At 40.8% G+C, this 17,855-nt stretch overlaps 1 protein-coding gene and 1 long non-coding RNA gene across 5 annotated transcripts in view; one reads left to right on the top strand and one right to left on the bottom strand.

The window, feature by feature from the left end:
* Window positions 1-1,579: 1,579 nt before the first annotated feature.
* fosb (FBJ murine osteosarcoma viral oncogene homolog B) lies at window positions 1,580-9,045 on the bottom strand. 4 transcript variants are annotated; one of them, XM_044353600.1, is made up of 6 exons: window positions 8,798-9,044; window positions 8,231-8,418; window positions 6,141-6,524; window positions 5,520-5,627; window positions 4,698-5,078; window positions 1,580-4,537 (listed from the first exon to the last, which is right to left on the bottom strand). In XM_044353600.1, exons 1-6 carry the CDS (start codon window positions 8,859-8,861, stop codon window positions 4,472-4,474), a joined length of 1,191 nt encoding a protein of 396 aa, XP_044209535.1. In that variant the 5' UTR covers window positions 8,862-9,044; the 3' UTR covers window positions 1,580-4,471. The 4 variants fall into 4 exon arrangements, with proteins under 4 accessions (XP_044209535.1, XP_044209533.1, XP_044209534.1 ...); XM_044353598.1 differs by having other exon boundaries at window positions 1,580-5,078; window positions 6,171-6,524; window positions 8,798-9,045; XM_044353599.1 differs by having other exon boundaries at window positions 1,580-5,078; window positions 8,231-8,469.
* Window positions 9,046-9,175: 130 nt separating this feature from the next.
* The window catches only part of LOC122983643, a 20,601-nt gene continuing 11,921 nt past the window's right edge, over window positions 9,176-17,855 (top strand). Inside the window, exon 1 of the long non-coding RNA XR_006403747.1 lies at window positions 9,176-10,454. This is a non-coding gene — a long non-coding RNA (uncharacterized LOC122983643). The remainder of the gene's footprint in view (window positions 10,455-17,855) is intronic.

The following is a 17,855-nucleotide window of genomic DNA, read 5'->3' as shown; positions in this document are numbered from 1 at the left end:
AAGATAATAACAGGCTTTTTTTTTTCTTTGATTTTACATTCAAGGAAAATTCTGCATAAGTCAAAGAGATCAACAAAGGTCAAGCATTTAAAAAGCAAGAGACGTGTACCTTAAAATATGTTGTTTATTAATGCAATTTCTTCACAAATTGGAAATTTTGACATTTGGTCAAACCATCATTAAAGGAGACCGCTCACCCAGCTTTTGCAGTCCAGAAGCTGAGAGAAAACAACTGCATGGATAGAAAACAGAGCCACATAAGATCAGAGAGCAGGGACTGCAAAAGCGACACAGCAAATTTATCAACACTTTGGTCCACTTCAAGAGTTAAAAACCAATGAAATTAAAGTCATAAAAATAAGTAAACAGCACTTTATGGTGATGTGGAGAAAACTAGTGAGATATGTTAAATTATATATGAACTTAAAAAAAAAATAGAAAATTTGATATGAGAGCACCTTGATGAGCTGAAGTAAATATCCAAATGACAACTGTCATTTTAGGCAATGTCTGACGACGTCACATATTAAACAAGGTTTCTTTGGGCCTTTTACTGTTGCAACCTCAAAAGTCATATATCACCTGTTTCCAAATGTGACAATATGACAACCTTTGCTTCAAGAATAAAGATACATTGTTAAAATATGAAGTAAACTGTTACAAAAACAGATGAAACATTGATAAAAGCAACATCTCAATGAAATGAAGCAACCTCGGTCATCAAAAATAAGACAAAAAAAAAGAAATGACTTTTTAGATCATTTGTAACATAATCTCTCTGTGAAGATTGTCTCGAAACTTGATGTTACAATAATTAGCAAGAATAACATTTAATATTTGAACAAAAAATGGATAATTAAAGCAATACATCCTCACACTGGACATATAGTAGCAGTCAGTTTGAGCACTGCGTGATTTGCTACATTATGTTAATCCAAGAGGATAATAAGTATTGCACATGAATCAGAGTGTATAATGGGACTTGTGGAAAAATAGAAATACATTGCAACATTCACCACATCATAGAAAAATAGGAAAGCTCTTGTATCGTCGCCGTTGTACAGTACAGGTATGTGCAGGCAGCTTCTCTGTCTGAATATTTCTCCTTTTCCCTCTGTGTCACCTTTTCCCAATTCATTAGCAAACCATTTGTGATTGTAACATAACAGGAAAAAAAAAAGATTTAAAGCAACTTCAACTAAATCCAAGGCAAAGAAATTAGATGTAAGAATGAGTCTAATTTGTTGTGTGGCATTCAAGGGCATCGGTGTGAAGTGCAGGTACAGTACAAGGGCCCTCTGAGATCTGTATATCACACTTAAAATGTAGCAGGCAATTGATATTAAACTAGGATGAAATCACAGAGTGATTACTGGGCTTCCAGCGTTTCGTCTGCGGGGGATTCACTGCGTTATTGGCTTCCATTCAGAATAAAACATCCCCCGTGAGACGAGCAGCGTGTTCATTTGTCTGGAGCCTCAGCAACAGCAATAAGTAACCTTCCACCATACGACGTGGAACTGCCTCATTATTATCGTATACTATAAGTAGCACCACAAAAAAACCCTATATACATGAGAACTATTGAATATGTTTTATGCTTGCTCTGACACCAGAACATATTCTCATCACATTTGCATTAGGAGAGGAAATCAAAAGGCATCTCCAACAGCTGTACAAATACAGTCCTTATTCAACATTTTAAAAAATGAGGTCTGCCCATTTTCTGACCACCAGGAGCCACATTTGAAAGAAAACTGATAGCATTCATTTAGCCATCGTTTGGATTAAATATGTTTATTTATTGAAAATAAAGCTTCTTTTCCAGCAAATACAATCACAATTATTATTATTATTTTAAAATCTCAATTAGACAACATATTTGAATACAAGAATGGATAAACTTTAACATAATAATGTTAATATCAAGGATAAAACTGCAATTATCCTTTAAATACACATTTCAGTTAGGAAATAACAATGTTATTGAGTGATATGTTTACACTGGCAGAAATGCATACTGAATATAAAATACTTTCTTCTTAAATGAAACTGGTTAGTCATGACGTTGTCATCTGAACACTTATAATATGTGTATTGACATTCAATCACACTACTGCTATTTTTTTTTTCTCATTTTGCATCTGCTAAGGATCAAGTGGCATTAAGGTGTCAGTAGCTTTGGGACAGACCTCACAGAGAAAAACAAACAGACAAAACAAAGGCGTTATCATAACCTTCTAACATCATAGTTATAAACATACATCTACTTTGTCTTGGATAGTGCTTTATACTGTTTATAAAACATAAATACACACTGAGAGAGGCAGTGACATCGTGCTTCATGTTAAGGGACAGGGCAATATTTTAAGTTTATTTATTTTTTTTGCTCCTTTAGAAAAATATTCATTTTAAAACTAAACCTCAGTAACATCTTGTCTTGTTCTTCATTGACAAAAATATCCCATTTAGATCTGCAGACATTCATACTTTACAATCATGGAACATACACTTATATATATACATGTTACCTGTATATATGTATATGCATATAGATTTATAATTTTTTTTTTTGACACAGAAAAACCCTTGTAGTGCACAACATGCCTCCAAAAGTTGCCAAATGAAAATACAATAAAATAATGAAACAATAGTTACAATGCAACAATAATAGTAACAGTTATGAATAAATCTCCCGATTAAAAACAAACAAACAAACAAACAAAAAAAAGAAACGACAACAGCACAAGTGAAAGCAGAGGTCAATGCAAAAACAATCAAACGCACAAACAAACATAAACATTAAAATATATAACAGTTCTCACGCAAACATACAGGAAAAAACAAACTGTTTCAAATTCACAGGCGAAGAAAGGACGCTCACTCCACAACATCAGCCCGCATGTTCTCCCCTTTTTTGTTTCCCAGGTCTTGCTTTGTGCTCACTCGCCACATCAACCTCCATAAAGAAAGAAATAAACGGGCCAGGTGCCTCCGAGTGGACACACTCATAATAAACGCACCCCCACCTTGTCTCCGCTGAGAGAACAGGGGAGGTGCGGAGACCACTGAGCCCAATATTTAGAGGTTGTCTGATTCACTACATTAGAAAAAAAAACGTCCCTCCTCGAGATAAAAGGCATCGATTCACATCTGATTGATTCTGAGCAAACAGGCTGGCAAAAACACGGAGCCGGTGCGCTGCTGCAACAAACTCCCTCTCCATCCTCGCTTTTAAATCAGCCTCACAACATAAGATGTGTCTTAATCTTCATTGTGTCAACATTGGAAAAATGGCTCAGCAGAAGACAGTGGCATCCATCTTGCATTTTGCATCTATGTGCGTGTGTGAAAGTATTCAATTACTGTTCACTGTAAGGATCCGCTCTGAGCAATGCGCTCCAGAAAAAGGTTCTTCTGTTCAGGGGGGTAGGGGGTCAGGGGGAGGTGGGTGGTTGGGTGGGTGGGTGTTGCGTCCATGTCCTTGTATGAGAGGGTGCAAAAGGCTCGTGTTAGTTGGGCCGGCATTCACTCAAGGTCCCAAGGGCTCTCGGGGGTCTTCGGGCTCTCGGGGGTTGAAGACTTCAGAGAGAGGGAGAAAACACAGAGACAGAAGAGGAGAAACAGAGTTGGCTAGAGATGGGTCTAGCATGGCAGGTAGGCAGACGGCAGAAGAATTGTAAAAACGAGAGAAGAAAGCACAAGATTTAAGTGGAGGCTGTGATATTCAGATCCCCCAACTTGCCAAGTCCAAGCAGCAAATGAAGAAGCAGAAGGAAGTCGAGCAGATGAAGTGTTAAGAGGTGAGCGAGAGATCAGCAGTCTGTCTCCCACAAGAAAAGACCCTGAACAAAAGTGTCCTTTGTCCCTATTTCAGATCTGCACAAATACATTCAGCAAGAACAAGAAGGGAGAAAAGGATGGAAAAGGATGAGAGCAAGAGCACTGGAAAAGGGGCGACCGACAGAGGGAACAAGGTGGGGGCACCAGTGCTTGTTGTTGGAGTGTAAAGTGAGCGTGTGGTTTATCTCACTCAATGTACTGTACATGATGAAGATTGGGAATATTGACTGTGAATTAATTTGTTCATTCAGAACACTTAAGATTGGCAACTTGGACGGCCTGTGTGTTTATTTACTCATCGTGTCCAGTTGCAGTTATTCTTATAATAAAAAACAAATGTTTTCTTTGTTAAGCTCAATATTAAAGGTTTGATTTAATTGATTTCATGTGCAACTCTCTGTTTATATGGCTCTTTATTGGAATGCATTTCAGAATGTGTAAACTTTAACCCAATCAGAAACACATGATTGTTTCTCTTTTCTTTTTTTTTTTTTTTTCTCAATCTGTGAGACTGCTTGGCACTATACGTGTACTTAACTCAGCCTCTACTTCCAGCGATGTGTGTGTGTGTTGATATGTGTGCGCGTGTGTTTGTCGGTCAGTCAGAGCGCCAGCAGCGAAGGTGAGTTCAGGGAATCGGATGACTGCTCGCTACTGCTGTTCCGCTGGTTGGCACTGACCCCGCAGGCTCCCTCTGGGTAGGTGAACACAAATGAAGATGTGTATGAGGTGTTGTAGCTGCCAATGGCCGCATCGTCATGGTTACCACCACCACCACCACTGTCGCTGGCCATGAGGCATGGCCCGCCAGGTGCCGGCTCACTTGAGCCATAGAAAGAACTAGAAAACTCTACCTCCTGCATTATTCCTGGCTGAGGCTGCTGCTGGACTTGCTGCTGCTGGACTTGCTGCGGCTGCTGCTGCTGCGGCTGCTGCTGAACCGGAAGCTGGGACTGTGAGGAGGCCGGATGGGCTGTGTAGGCAGGAGGCAGATAGAAAGTGTCCTCCTTCACAGCCAAGCCCACAATGGAGACAGGAGGTTGTAAGGTCTGGGGATGGAGCTGGGTCTGGACCGGAGGGAGCTGCTCTGAGCTCTGCTGAGGCTGTTCCTGGTAGGTGATCTTACAGTTCGGCTGGTGGGCCACCAGGACAAACTCCAGCCGCTCCTTCTCCTTCTGCAGCTCAGAGATCTCAGCCTCCAGCTCTGCCTTCTCCTCCTCCAGTATGTCTGTCTCCTGTGGGCAGGTACAGAGAAGGAAAGACACAGGGGGCAAGGGGAGAGAGGGGACAGGGGGAATAGAGAGCCAAACAAGAAAAAGGTGGGTAAAATGAACAGAGGAGAAAGGAGAGGTATAGCAGAAAGAGAGAGGATACATGTGTTAGCTACACCGAACTTCTACTTCAGTGTTTATGGAGGTGGATGTTTATCCATTCCAGCAGAAATACGTTCCTCACCTGCAGTTGCATATGTAAGGTGGCTTATATAAGAGCCCATTAATTAGGCCATAAATACTGCTGGTATGTGGTCTGTCTTGAGCACTGTAAACACTCCACTTCAGCTAAACACCTCATTACCTCTCCCTTATTAAAACACACCTCTATGCTATGGGAGGTAACGTAAAGCATGTTATTATGATCGTTACTCAATCTGGCAGCTAAAACAGGGCCAAGCTCACCGACTGCAGTCTGTCTGTGAGCTCTCGTCGCCGGTTTCTGCACTTGGCGGCGGCCAATTTGTTTCTTTCTCGCCGGACACGCCTCTTCTCCTCCTCCTCCGGTGTGAGCTGGGATGAAAAGATATAAATAAAAAAGGGTTAGGATACAAGTTTCGTCTTGAAAATGTGGTTATATTGTCTAAGCAGCAGTGGATGGGAAGTGGTGGCAGCGATACCAGCTATGCTTGTCTTTGGTGCATAATTTCCCTTTTGAGATGGAAAATGGAAACTTTTTACTGATTCCTTATCTTTCATGTGGTAAATGATACCTATTTGGTGAAAAAGACACAACAGATGACACATTTGATAGATTTGATACATTATTTCTTCCCTCCTCCTACATGGTCCTCTACATAGGCCTGGCCTTCCAGTCTAGTAGGTTTGTGCCTAATAAGGAATAAGGTTTGTGCCTTCAACAAATATGGAGTTGTCCTTCTTTCCTGCCCTTAAAAGTGTCTGTGCACACCACTGCTAACACAGTACATGTAAATGATTCTTTAGATGCCCATGTAGGTGATATACCTGTAGTGTATGTGTAACGTGCAAGAGCCAACAAACAAACGTTCAAGCACACACACTTACTAACACACCAACATCTCCATCCTCACTCACAGACTCATCTCGTGTGCGGCGGCTGCGGGTTCTGGACTGGCGAATGGGGCCCGGTGCTGGGCCTGGAGTATCTGAACTTGGAGGAGTGAATCCAGATGCTGAAGAGTAACTGGGGCCTGGCATGTCGTAAGGGTCAACCAGTGAGACTGGCTGGGTCATGGTTGAGGTGCCAGTGGTCCCGCTCTGTCCAGAGGCCTGGGAGGAAATGAGGGTTGGCTGAACCATCCACTGCAGGTCCTGACTGGTGGTGATGGCGGTGACGGTTGGCACGAATGAACCGGGCATCTCCCCTCCGGCACTGGTCCCAGGCCCGCTGCCCACAATGCTCAAGCCAGCACCCGCTGACACACACTCCTGAGCAGGAGCAGGAGATATGAACAATAGACTTTTACACACCATGTAAAAGAAACTGCAGGTTAGGAAACACATTTATACACACGCAAAAAAGGCAGAAACACATGCAGGAACCAGCTTGAATCAATTTCTTTCTCTTATTGTAGTCATCACGCCAACCACAGTCAAGATTACACAACCCCGTGCTGCCATTATTACAAATGTACTATCCACAACCAAATAACTTCTATTGAAAGTCTAGTCCAAATTCTAATCAAGATGCATGGAAAACATGACATAAACATATGTCATGCTGAATTACATGGAAAAACAAACAAACACAAAATTTTTAATGTGTTTGGTGTTCTGGTAAGCTATAAAAATGGCAGTGTGGAAAAAAAAGGTCTGTGAGTTATCTAACAAGAAGAAAATATTGGAAACTTTAACATTAAAATTAGAGGTGTAAGGGCAAACAGCAACAAATATGTCAGTAACACATTATGTTTTAATCTTGAATTCACCTATTTTAAGTCTTTTCCTGTGTTAAAACTTTTTTTGAAGTAAGCCTACAACAGGTCTAATAATACATCCAGAACGTCCATATCTGTCGCTTGTCTTTTGTTTAATTTTAGACATTATCGACCTGCATTAATATTCATAAAAAAGCGTGTTAAGACATTGGGACAGGCAGCTACGAGAGCGACCGCCTCGACCAATCATCTCGCTTAAAAATGTTTCCCTCCCCTCTCCCCCCCTCCATCCCTCCTCCTTCTTCCTCCTCCCCCGTCACACCCCCGGTGTTCCCCTTGGCAACGCGACGTAGCGCTCCAAAATAGAACAGGCATTTACGTCACGGCGAGGCCTGTGAGAGGAGAGCGGAGCGCGTGGAAGGAGACCGAGCGGTAGGGAGGGGCGGGGCTCCGGCGCTGACGTAGGAGAGTTCCAGAACTCTGTCATCCGTTCTGCGGCGTGCTGCAAACCGAGCACGTTGTCAACGCCTGGGAGCCGCTGCCGGGGCGACTAGCAGCAACAGATCACCGACATATTCAGACTGTAACGCTCATATATTGAAGAAAGACTATTTATATCTGACTGCAGGCACACACACTAACTCAACAGCTTTCTTTATGCGGTTTCCAATAGGAACATGAGCGCCACGTCTTTATGAAAATACGAAATGTATTGTCGCAGTCAAATAAAAGTTTTTTAAAGAGTCTCTTAAAAATAGATGCTATAGGCTACAGTTTCCATAACTGTTTTGTTTATGTCTACTCATACTGTAACATAGCCTACGTGTCATATGGCTATGAGGTGCTAAATTACCATAGTGCCTAAAATATAGGCTAGTGTTATAATAAGTCCTCTGAAATCTGCGGTCTGTATAAGAGGACATAAAAAACAAATACATACGCCTATAAATTAGGTTAATAATAATCAAAGTATAGACTGCTACATTGTATAATGGCCAACATGAAGTTTGTATTTACATGTTTGCAGAAGCACGTGCCCTATTTAACCTATAGGCCTATGTAACGTCAGCACATAAGGCTCACCTGTGCATGTACGGCCGTAAGTCAGACCTGTTGCATTAACACGTTAATTAAACAGCTTTACCATGTGCTGATTGTTTGTTAATTAATGACTCTCGCTCTCTGTGCTTTACGCAAAGCATGATTCACACATAGGCTACATGCAGCATTGCGCTTAGCCTGCTCACTCGGACTTACCTGCGGAGCGCTGGTGGTCGGCGGGCTCCCGAAGGAGTCCACGGAGGAAAGGTACTGGGACTCAATGGATGGAGACGAGCTTCCACGGGATCCGCTGTCGGGGTCGCCGGGGAACCCTTGGTACATCTCCCCGGAGGGACCGAAAGTGAACGCAACACCTGCAGTTACCGGAGAGAACGCGATGTCACCTGCAGCGGCAGGGCAGCGGCACACACAAGAAGATTACTTAAGTAGAAGTACTGTAGGGAGAGAATGACTGATGTTATAGGCAGCGCTTTGATAATGGTTTAAATAGTGCTCTCTGGTAAAAGCTGGATACCATTGAGACTAATTAGCTTACTTTTGTCTACGAAAATCCATTTATCACTGGCGAAAACTCTACAATAAAAGTCTAGCGGACTGTTTTATAGCCTTCTTAAAAGGCTATCAAAGGAGGATATAATAGGCTGACGGGCAGCGGTGGACAGATGTTTCCGAGCAGAGCTGAACATCTGATTTCTAGGTAAATACTTATTTTAAATACTTCATATACTGTCTAACGTACATATGATGTGAATCTGGACTTACAGTTGCTGATCTTTTTGTTATTTCCCGGCGAGATGCTCTTGGTTTCTTTCCAAAAAAGTTGCATGAAGAAGATTAATCCAGTTCCCCGCGTTCAGGGGGAGGAAAGCGTCCCAATTCAATCTGTTAAGAAGTCCTCTCGTTTAGCATTAAATCCTCTCCCAAACATGCGATGATAGATCCATACAGTCCGTTCACGGTAAGCCGGTGGATGTTAGCAAGTATTACGGTGCACAGTAGCAGATCTTGTCTTATGAATGAATCCATCCTCCTCGAGTACAACCAAGGCATTTCTATCGCTTAAGTCCCGCCTCGGAGTTCCGCTGACGTACATGCCCATATTTGTGCTTTGGTGTTGTGTTTGGTATCCTTGGTGACGTTGAGGGATTCCCTCTCCCACTGAAATGGACCAGAAGCTCACCTCGCAGAGGGATAATAATAGATGTTTTTTTTTAATACTATCACAGGCACGAGATATTTCTCACCGTCTGACAATTTCTGAGAGGAAATTTTAAGAAACTTTAGTGCGATAAATATGGAAAGTATCTATTTAGGACTATATGCGTCTGTCTAGTCTGGAACATTTATTGGGTCATGGCTACGTCAGGTGATGATATGTCTATATGTCTACAGTCATGTCTATAAGCTTCTCAGGAGTGATTTTGCGTTCAATTAGCTGAAATCAACGGCTCGTGTATGGACTTAAACATCATTGTTAATTACAGATAAATAAGGAACGCGAAGTTTAAAAACTGTTGTCTATACATCTCCGTTTGAATGACGTGTAGAATATAAACTGGGACACACCAGGAGCTATGCAATGCCTTATTTATACATAACGTCATGTCTCTCTGGGACGGAATCCCGTCAGGCATGCAAGGGAAATCCTGCTGAAAACTTTCTCAAGACACGCCCTAAGGGAGTCCTCTGAACTTGAGAGCCATGTCTAATGGGAGGAAAGCCTCTTTTTCAACTGTGTCTGAACACTCGCTAAACCTGAACTAAGGCTGCCAAGTATGAAATTACCGCAGGTTGAAAAAGACTCTCAAACTGTATTAATGCATCTCCAGTCATCCACTAGGATTTTAGGCTGCATATTCATGGATTTTGGTGTAGTCGAGACTCATCTTAAGTATCAGCAGCGGCCTCAACATGCCCACAAGAAAGAAAAAAGAAAAATAAACACACAAATTGGTAAACAGCAGTGTAATTCTGTCATGGACAGTGGGCAGCAATGACGGAAATCGGCGCCTGTCATTGCAAACATCACCCGGCCCGAGCAGAAAGTGATTCATTATTATAGCCTACATGCAGTGGGAATGTGGCAGGTGGGAGGTTGGCTTTGGTTGGAGGGGGGTTGCTCCACGGGCAAAATGCGGGAAGACTGGGTGGCAAATCATGAATGAAAATCTTGAAATACAAGGCCTACGTTTTGTGGTTGTGATGTCAAACAATGTTACGGGGCGGGCATGCTGCTGTGTACGGGCTTACAGCTACGGTCGATGTGTGAAAAGGCGTGAGCAAGAAGGGAAGAGTTGGGGATAACAAGTTATTAGTCAGAGCTACAACAACGTCAGAGACGAGGATCCACGGAGGACGTTGTGTCCCATCCGAGCTGCCGTTCTCTGCTGCTGAACCTGGGATGACTAACTCCGTCGATGTAAGTTGTTTCATTACATAGGAAATTGATGAGATGAATGGCTGATAACGCAGGTGAACACGTGAACTAACTAACCACAATAAGTGATAACAGCATGAGTTGACGTAGTGAGGGCAAGAAAGACTGGAGATAAATCCTGACTAATACCGATATTATAGCTGTGTATGCTAATGAATGTGCATACATACATCACGATGACAACATAACATATGTTTTTTCTCTTAACACTGCTCAAAATATTCCAAACAGTCAGTATTACCACGCAAAAAGGAGATACTGTGGCTAAAACAAGGTGCCGGGACCATGTGCTATCCACGGGTCTGCTGCATGTGTGTAGCGTTCTGTCGCTATGGATACGCCGTTGCCTCTGACGCAAGGACGTATAAATTTGGTCTTTTTTGTTATGCCGCCTAGCAACCGGTTTCCGTGGTAACCGGCTCTGAGTGACAGACAGACAGCAGCACACAATATGGCTTCCGGATTCTTTCTGTGCAGGGAACAGCAGCAAATCTGTGAATACTACAGCGTTTGTTGTTATTTTAACACAGTTTTAACCGTCAGCGACTGTTGTTTTGCGTTTTATAAGGTCTGTGACAGTTTGAGGAAACGTCAATGTTACGTTGTTAGCCTTTATTAAACTCGTTTCTGTCCTGTTGCCTTTAAAATGTAAATATTCACACGCATCATATACACATATAACCATCTCGTTTATTTATTGTATTGTAACGTTTGATGTGGTAACATGGGGACCCCAAGACAAACTGAGTTTTCAGATGGGTTTTGTCATTTAATGTAGTAAAGTTAACTAGTTTAAGTATTTCAACATTTTCACAGTCATAAAGATAATACATAGTGGTATGCAAGGTATGTTTGAAGCAGTGTTTTAACTTGGGGAAGTTTTTTTTATCTAACTCTTCATAGACTGTCTTTTGAATACAGCTGTCCAGCTCATTTAGAGCACTATTACGCAGTTTAAATGACACTGCAAAGTTTGTGGTAGTCTAGACTTCAGGCGAGCCAGGTAAAAAATAGAGGCAGTATTGTCTAATGCCCCTGATGTGCTTTGTTTTGCTTGCCCCTGTCTCTTAGCGTATTTTCGGGAAGCCACTAACTTGCACTGTGCTCATGAGGCCAGCCCCTGTTTCCTTTTGGAAGGCGGGCCGTGTTTGCCTGGTCTTCCTGCCCAAAATATTTGTTACCAGGCAACGGTTAGGCCTGTCCCACTTCAGAGTGGTGTTGTTTACACCCCTTCTGGCTCCATATCCCAACAACATTACATAACCCTCACAGGCTTTCCCCACCTCAGTGAGAGAAATATGATCGGTCTTCTCTCTCCAGCCAACCAAAATGTCTCGTTCCCTCATACCATAGTTTTTCTCTCTGCCACTCAACGGCTTCCTTATGTCTTTGTCTGCTGCTGTGTTCACTCCGAGCCGTCATCTAGCAATTCAGAGTAACAAAACTGAAACTTTAGGTTAAGAAGTTAATTTGAAGAAGATTGTTTATGAAAAAACTATGCTTGACTTGACTTTCAGGTCAGCCTGTGGCTAAACATCCCAGAGGCTTATTGTTACATGATCTGTTAGGTGGGGGTTCAGGTCTGTGCCTGTAGCCTAACCATTTAATAACACATCTGAATCCAGTAATTCTTTCTTGGCAAAGTCGGAGGCATTTCAGCACGCCTAAGCAAACATGGCTTGTGTATACTGTATTAACTGAAATACTTGTGCTGAAATTAAAAAAAAAAACGGAGCCCTGCCTTTATTAATATTTCAGTTCAGAATGAATCATAAACTTTTGAACTTGGGACATCCTTGTTTTATTTCTGCAAAGCAGCTTGCACCCTTCGTCTGTCTGTTTTAAGAACATTTACCTACATGTTTTATTAGATTTTAGTCATAGTTGTGGCCCAGTTTCTTGCTGTCAAAGTCATGAATGTGATCAGAATTACAAGTCAAAGACAAATCTTAGATGCGTACATATATACATACATATATATATATATATATATATATATATACAGTTTTTGAGACCACAGTGTTATATTATATTGTAGGTGTAATGTTAATTTGTACCACCATCTGTATTTGGCTTATATACTAGCGTATATAATCTTTGAGTGGCTCAGCTGCCCTCAGTCTTCCTCATCTTATGAGCGATAATTGAAATTGTGCATAAAGTATGGAGTTATGAAACAGTTGTGCAGGGCAGGGTGCAGTTTCTCCAATTTTCTGTCTTACAGCAAAGTCTGTGCTTTGTAGTTGTATCACAGATCAGGAGCGACGCTGAGAAACAGTCTTCCTTTGTTTGTGAGAGCCAAAAAACAAGCGTACTGGCTCGATATGAACCTTCACCCTCTCCTGATTCCCTGTAGAGTTCGCAGTGTTTAGACAGACAGAATCTTGTAGTATCTGATAGCAGCATTGCTTAGATTTGCAGAGTAAACTAGTGTTGTTATGGTTAAAATCTGATGTTATGTCACTGAGAATTATAACAAATGTTTATTGGTTGCATGTGTGACCAGATGATACTCAATACGTAAGAGCCAGAATAAACTGGAGCCAGAGAATACAGATTTTTATTTACAATGCATTAAAATAAGACTTTTCTCCTTTCAATAGAAGGCCTAAATGCAGGCTGTAATATAGGAGGGATGGAATAAACTGTTACAGTAATCAGATAAACAATGAATAAACAAACAAAGAAAATAAACAATGTGGGGCTAGACTGAATTGTCAGGGAAACCGCACTCTTCCTCAACGACCGGATGTGTGTCTCAATAAACTGAAACTGAGTTGCAAGAACTGAATCCGGAAGTATATAGAGAGTTGAATTTTCAGTGAGGATCACATACAGTTTCAGCGCAAATGAATTCAATTTCATAATATTACATTCAGTTTCAAGTTTATTGGAATTCAGTTACAAACTAATAAATTTAGTTTCAAATTATGCTATTCAGATTCAGTTTTTCAATGCAATTATTCAAGTTAAACGATACAAATTCAAATTATGTGATTCAAATTCAGTTTTTTAATGCAATTATTCAAGTTGAGCATTTTAAATTCAAATATAAATGATTCAAAATCAGTTTCTAGTGACACATATTTCTGCCCATAGGTGAGCTTCTAGCCCCCTTTTTTTTATAGACTTCTCGACTCTTGCCTGGGTCCTAGTGCTAGACTACCTGTTACCTTCCACACATGCATTATGTGTCTGACTGCATGTGACATCGATCATCCGTCCATCAATCAGTCTTCTTCTGCTTATTTGGAAGACATGCCAACACCATTTCAGCTGCATCCTTTTTATGCAAATGGGTAGAGGTTTCACTCTGAGCTTCTTGTAGAGATACAAACTCCTCACCTTGTCCCAAAAGATGAGCCCAGACACCCTACAAGAAAAAATAATAATAATTTTGACCATTTGAGCTTATCCTTTCTTCACTATGATGGTCCGGTGCAACATTTGTATGACTCCAGATGCAGCGGCAATCGCGTTGTAGCTCTTGTATTTCCCTTCTTACTGATACTTCTGTCAGTTTAATACCAATATATTTTAACTCCTTTGCTTGGGGCTGCAACTCACTGTCAACCTAAAAACGTGCTCTACTTTCTGCTTGTATAACTGAAGCTTTTGCCTCAGTTAAACTGAAAGCCCTTGCACCCCCAGACTCCCACAGACTCTCCAGGAAAATTCCCATGATCCTTTCAGTATCTTTGCGAGTTTCATTATTTACACTTGTGACTTTCCAGTATTTCTTGTTCCCCACTTCAGCACACAGCTCCCACGCAGCTACTAAACCTACTGTTTATGTTAACGCACTTGTGTTTACATGGCGTAATCCTTGTGGCTCTCTAGTTCAATAACGAGCCTTTGTGTGTTTACAGGAACCCACACGGCACACACGCACAGCAATAATTTACAGTGATCTGTAGAGAGGGTAAAACATTCAATTGTGCATGCGTCATAGCCTCAGTTGTGGGTTCTTCTGAGAAAAAAATGTCCACCCAGCAGAATGGTATCAGGGCTCTTGCGCTCGTTTCGCTCATTGTTAAGCAGGTGAGTGAGGCTATGACTGACCTGCTGTAAATGGGCCCTTGACTGTACTTGATGATGAAGCACAAATTAAAAAGATGCTTGACAGCAGCTTTGTGCATGAGAGAGATTATTGCACCACAGCAGAAAAATGAAGATAATGTACTAAATTGTTTTGTATTTTGACTGACTAGTGTGCAACCATAAGTGGGATAATCTTGCACAATGTCTGTTAGGTGAATTGTGGTAATGTGGGACACTGCCCAAATGTGGGACACCTAAGCTCCGGTGGGTGTAGGTCTTCCTCAAACAAATGAAAGATGATAAAACTATGGGTTAATGCAAGCTGTGATGTCATGTGATCAAAATCATACGACTTCTCAAATGTCCAATCATGGATAGGGTGGAGCAATCTTCAAACAGGAAGCGTCCCATGTGACGACCACCCAAAGGTCAGTGACACAGTGTTTAGATAAACTTAATGTTGAGGGTATATATTTCTTATAAATAAAACAATCTTGCTAGTTTTCATCAGGATGTGTTTGTGATATGTTTGTCCATCAAAAAAAAATATTATAATATGGTGTAAATATACTCTATATTTGTCATTGCAATCAAAATTTCCATTGTCTCACTTTAGGAAATATGATTTACCTAGTGTGGGACAGTTCTAAAACTACTTTGGTCAGGCAAAAATGCATGTAGGGGCGTGGATTGTGCAATAACAATAGTTATTTACAGGATTTTAGACATTTAATGCATTTTTTTAGATATTTAAGGTGAAGGGCAAACCATATCCAATTATTGGGGGTGGGTGCGTGTCTGTTAACATCGTATGAGGGTTTTTTTGTGGTTGCATGTATGTGTGCATGAAGGGAGAACCCTTGCCTTTTTAAAGTCAGGGATAATATTAGGCATAAATGTCTGAGATTACAAGCAATGAATTTCAAAAACACAGATATTCAAATATTCATAGCAATTTAATAAAATCCTTCCACTTAATTCTGTGCATGTTATTGATTAATTCAATGGAATATATTTCAGATCATAATGGCAAAGGAGAGAAATAAGACAGAGAGAGAAAGCCAGATACAGAGAGAGAGGCAGGCAAAGAATCAGGGGAAGGAAACTTAATCAGTGGAGGCAGAACAGGATGAGGGGAGCAAGAGAAGGGGAGAGACGGATCGTTGAGGATGGCGGGGTGTTGTGGTGATGGTGTTTGATGTTGTTCGATTCTCCATGTAACATCCACCTATAAGCTTGAGTTCTGTAACAGCAATAACACTGTAAATAGTTAAATTATTGAACATGGGATTGCACATTTAGCCCTGAGTGTTACTGACCTGAGAAGTTTTTATCACATGAATTGAGGTGATTTAGGTCTTTTAACAGACTTTTAAGTGTCCCACATTAGGAAATGCAAATTGTCTGAAGAGTACTGATATGTCTATCATTTCTTTTATAAGTGTGAGATATGCATTTTCTCTTTTGGTTTGATTAGGACACATCCTGGGGATTTTGGAGTGGTACTGTTTGTAGATTTAATACATTGGCTTCAGATTGGAATATATTCCAGAAGTCTGAAATTCAAAAAAATGCCCCCCATCAAGCTAATTCACTCTAATTTGTGGTGAGTGAGATCATTTCTTTATTTAAATATTTGTCAAAACCTCTAAATAATCGTCTCCACAATTGTTCACAGCGTCAGAACAATTGGTGCTCTAAGTGCAGCCGTAAACGTCAGCATTGAGGTGCAGAAAGCAGAGTGGATAGCTCTATTGTATCATGCACTGCATGGGAGTCGGATGCCTAAAGTTAAATGCAATCAGTGGGTTTCAGTATTCCACAGCTCTCTCTGTGACTCAGACACAAGCAGCGCGTCAATCCTAGCCTACTTTCAACAGGCTCGCTGCCAGTCAGGGAGGCAGAGTGCCAGAAAGAGGGAGGGACGAGTGCAAGAGGGTGAGAGAGAATGAGGATGAGATCAGAGGTGGAAAGAAACTCAGTAGATTCAGTCAAATACTCTACTTAAGCACAATGTTGAGGCATTATTTTTTCATTTTAAATTACTCACATTTCCTATGATTAAACATATTAGTCTTCAACAATTGGCCTTTTTTGCATTTTTATTTGTCATAGTAGGAAAAGCACAAGTGTTGCTAATAACATTAACAATGCCTCCGTTGTATTCAAGTGTCTCAGTAAGCCATGACAGTGTGACAGTGAGCCAGCGTGCACAATACCAGGACTCTGAAAGTGAAGCAGCTAAACAAAACACAACTTATCATTTATCCTTGCTTTGCTTTTCCTATTGTGACATGTCAGAATGTCTTCAGATTGTGATTTTTTTTTTTGCCTGTAGGTTTCTCTAGACTAGGCTCTATACTTCAACATGTTGGATCTGAAATGAAACAATAGCAATAATATTTCAGTGCTTTCATTGGACAAACCATGTACAAATTGTGGTTAATGGTTACAAAGAAAGTATTCAGATCCTTTACTAACAAGATTACGTCAAAACCTAGTATATGGCTGGACTGTGCATGAAACTCTAGAGGATGGATACAAGAAGTGGTGACACGTCGCGACCAAGCCCCCAGGAAGTGTGGCAGGATTTGATTGAAGCCAGTTTGAACTAGTAAATGGTTAGGCTAGGTTGGCTCAGCCGAAGGGATGAACTCTTGTAGTCCAGTTAGGTTTGAGGTTAAGTTTAGGGTTACACACACAATGAACATGTACAAATCTCAAGTGAGTTTCGCCAAATGTCCCTTCAGCTGATCCAATCTAGCACCAACCATTTGACCCATTTCTCAATACCAAGTGTGCCAAGTTCGGCCTTGTGTACTTGCTAGTTTTGGCTGGCCCCACTGTTGCAGTCCAGCCAAAAAGTATAAACACTGAAAAATAAAAAATACCCATTACAAGTCATGCCTTGAATATTTCACTTCATAAAAGTATGTCAATATTATTAGAAAATGTACTTAAACTATCAAAAGTAAAAGTTCTCATAATTAAGAAAAATGGCCCCTGTGAGTGTTACACTGTGATATACTAAATTATTTAAGATTAATATTACTCATGTATTCATGTGTAAACAGCATTTTACTGCTGGTGGAGCCAATTTAAACTATTTTGTATATTGTTTAAGTTTAATCTATAACAGTGCATCATATTTAATATAAAAGCTCATCATATGCTTTGTTTGTTTGCAATATTTTCCTTTGAAATGAAGTGAAGTAAGATAATAAAGTAAGAAGAAATAAGGGGGAAAAAAATCACATAAAGAACAAGTAACGCAAAAATTATACTTAAGTAAATATACTTCATTACTTTCCTCCCCTGGCATTCTGTATTATGTATTAGAGC

The sequence above is a fragment of the Thunnus albacares genome, chromosome 6, assembly GCF_914725855.1.
Source record: "Thunnus albacares chromosome 6, fThuAlb1.1, whole genome shotgun sequence".
NCBI classification, from domain to species: Eukaryota; Metazoa; Chordata; class Actinopteri; order Scombriformes; family Scombridae; genus Thunnus; species Thunnus albacares.
The sequence above is the reverse complement of the archived record's forward strand: the minus strand, read 5'-3'. Positions and strand labels throughout refer to the sequence as shown.

Excerpts from the sequence above, each read along its gene's own strand:
- fosb (XM_044353597.1), bottom strand. The coding sequence starts at position 8,861 with ATGCAACTTTTTTGGAAAGAAACCAAGAGCATCTCGCCGGGAAATAAC. Across the intron at positions 6,525-8,230 it reads CGACCACCAGCGCTCCGCAG|GAGTGTGTGTCAGCGGGTGC; the intron begins GTAAGTCCGAGT and ends GCTCCTGCTCAG. Across the intron at positions 5,079-5,519 it reads TCACAGACAGACTGCAGTCG|GAGACAGACATACTGGAGGA; the intron begins GTGAGCTTGGCC and ends ACCTGCCCACAG.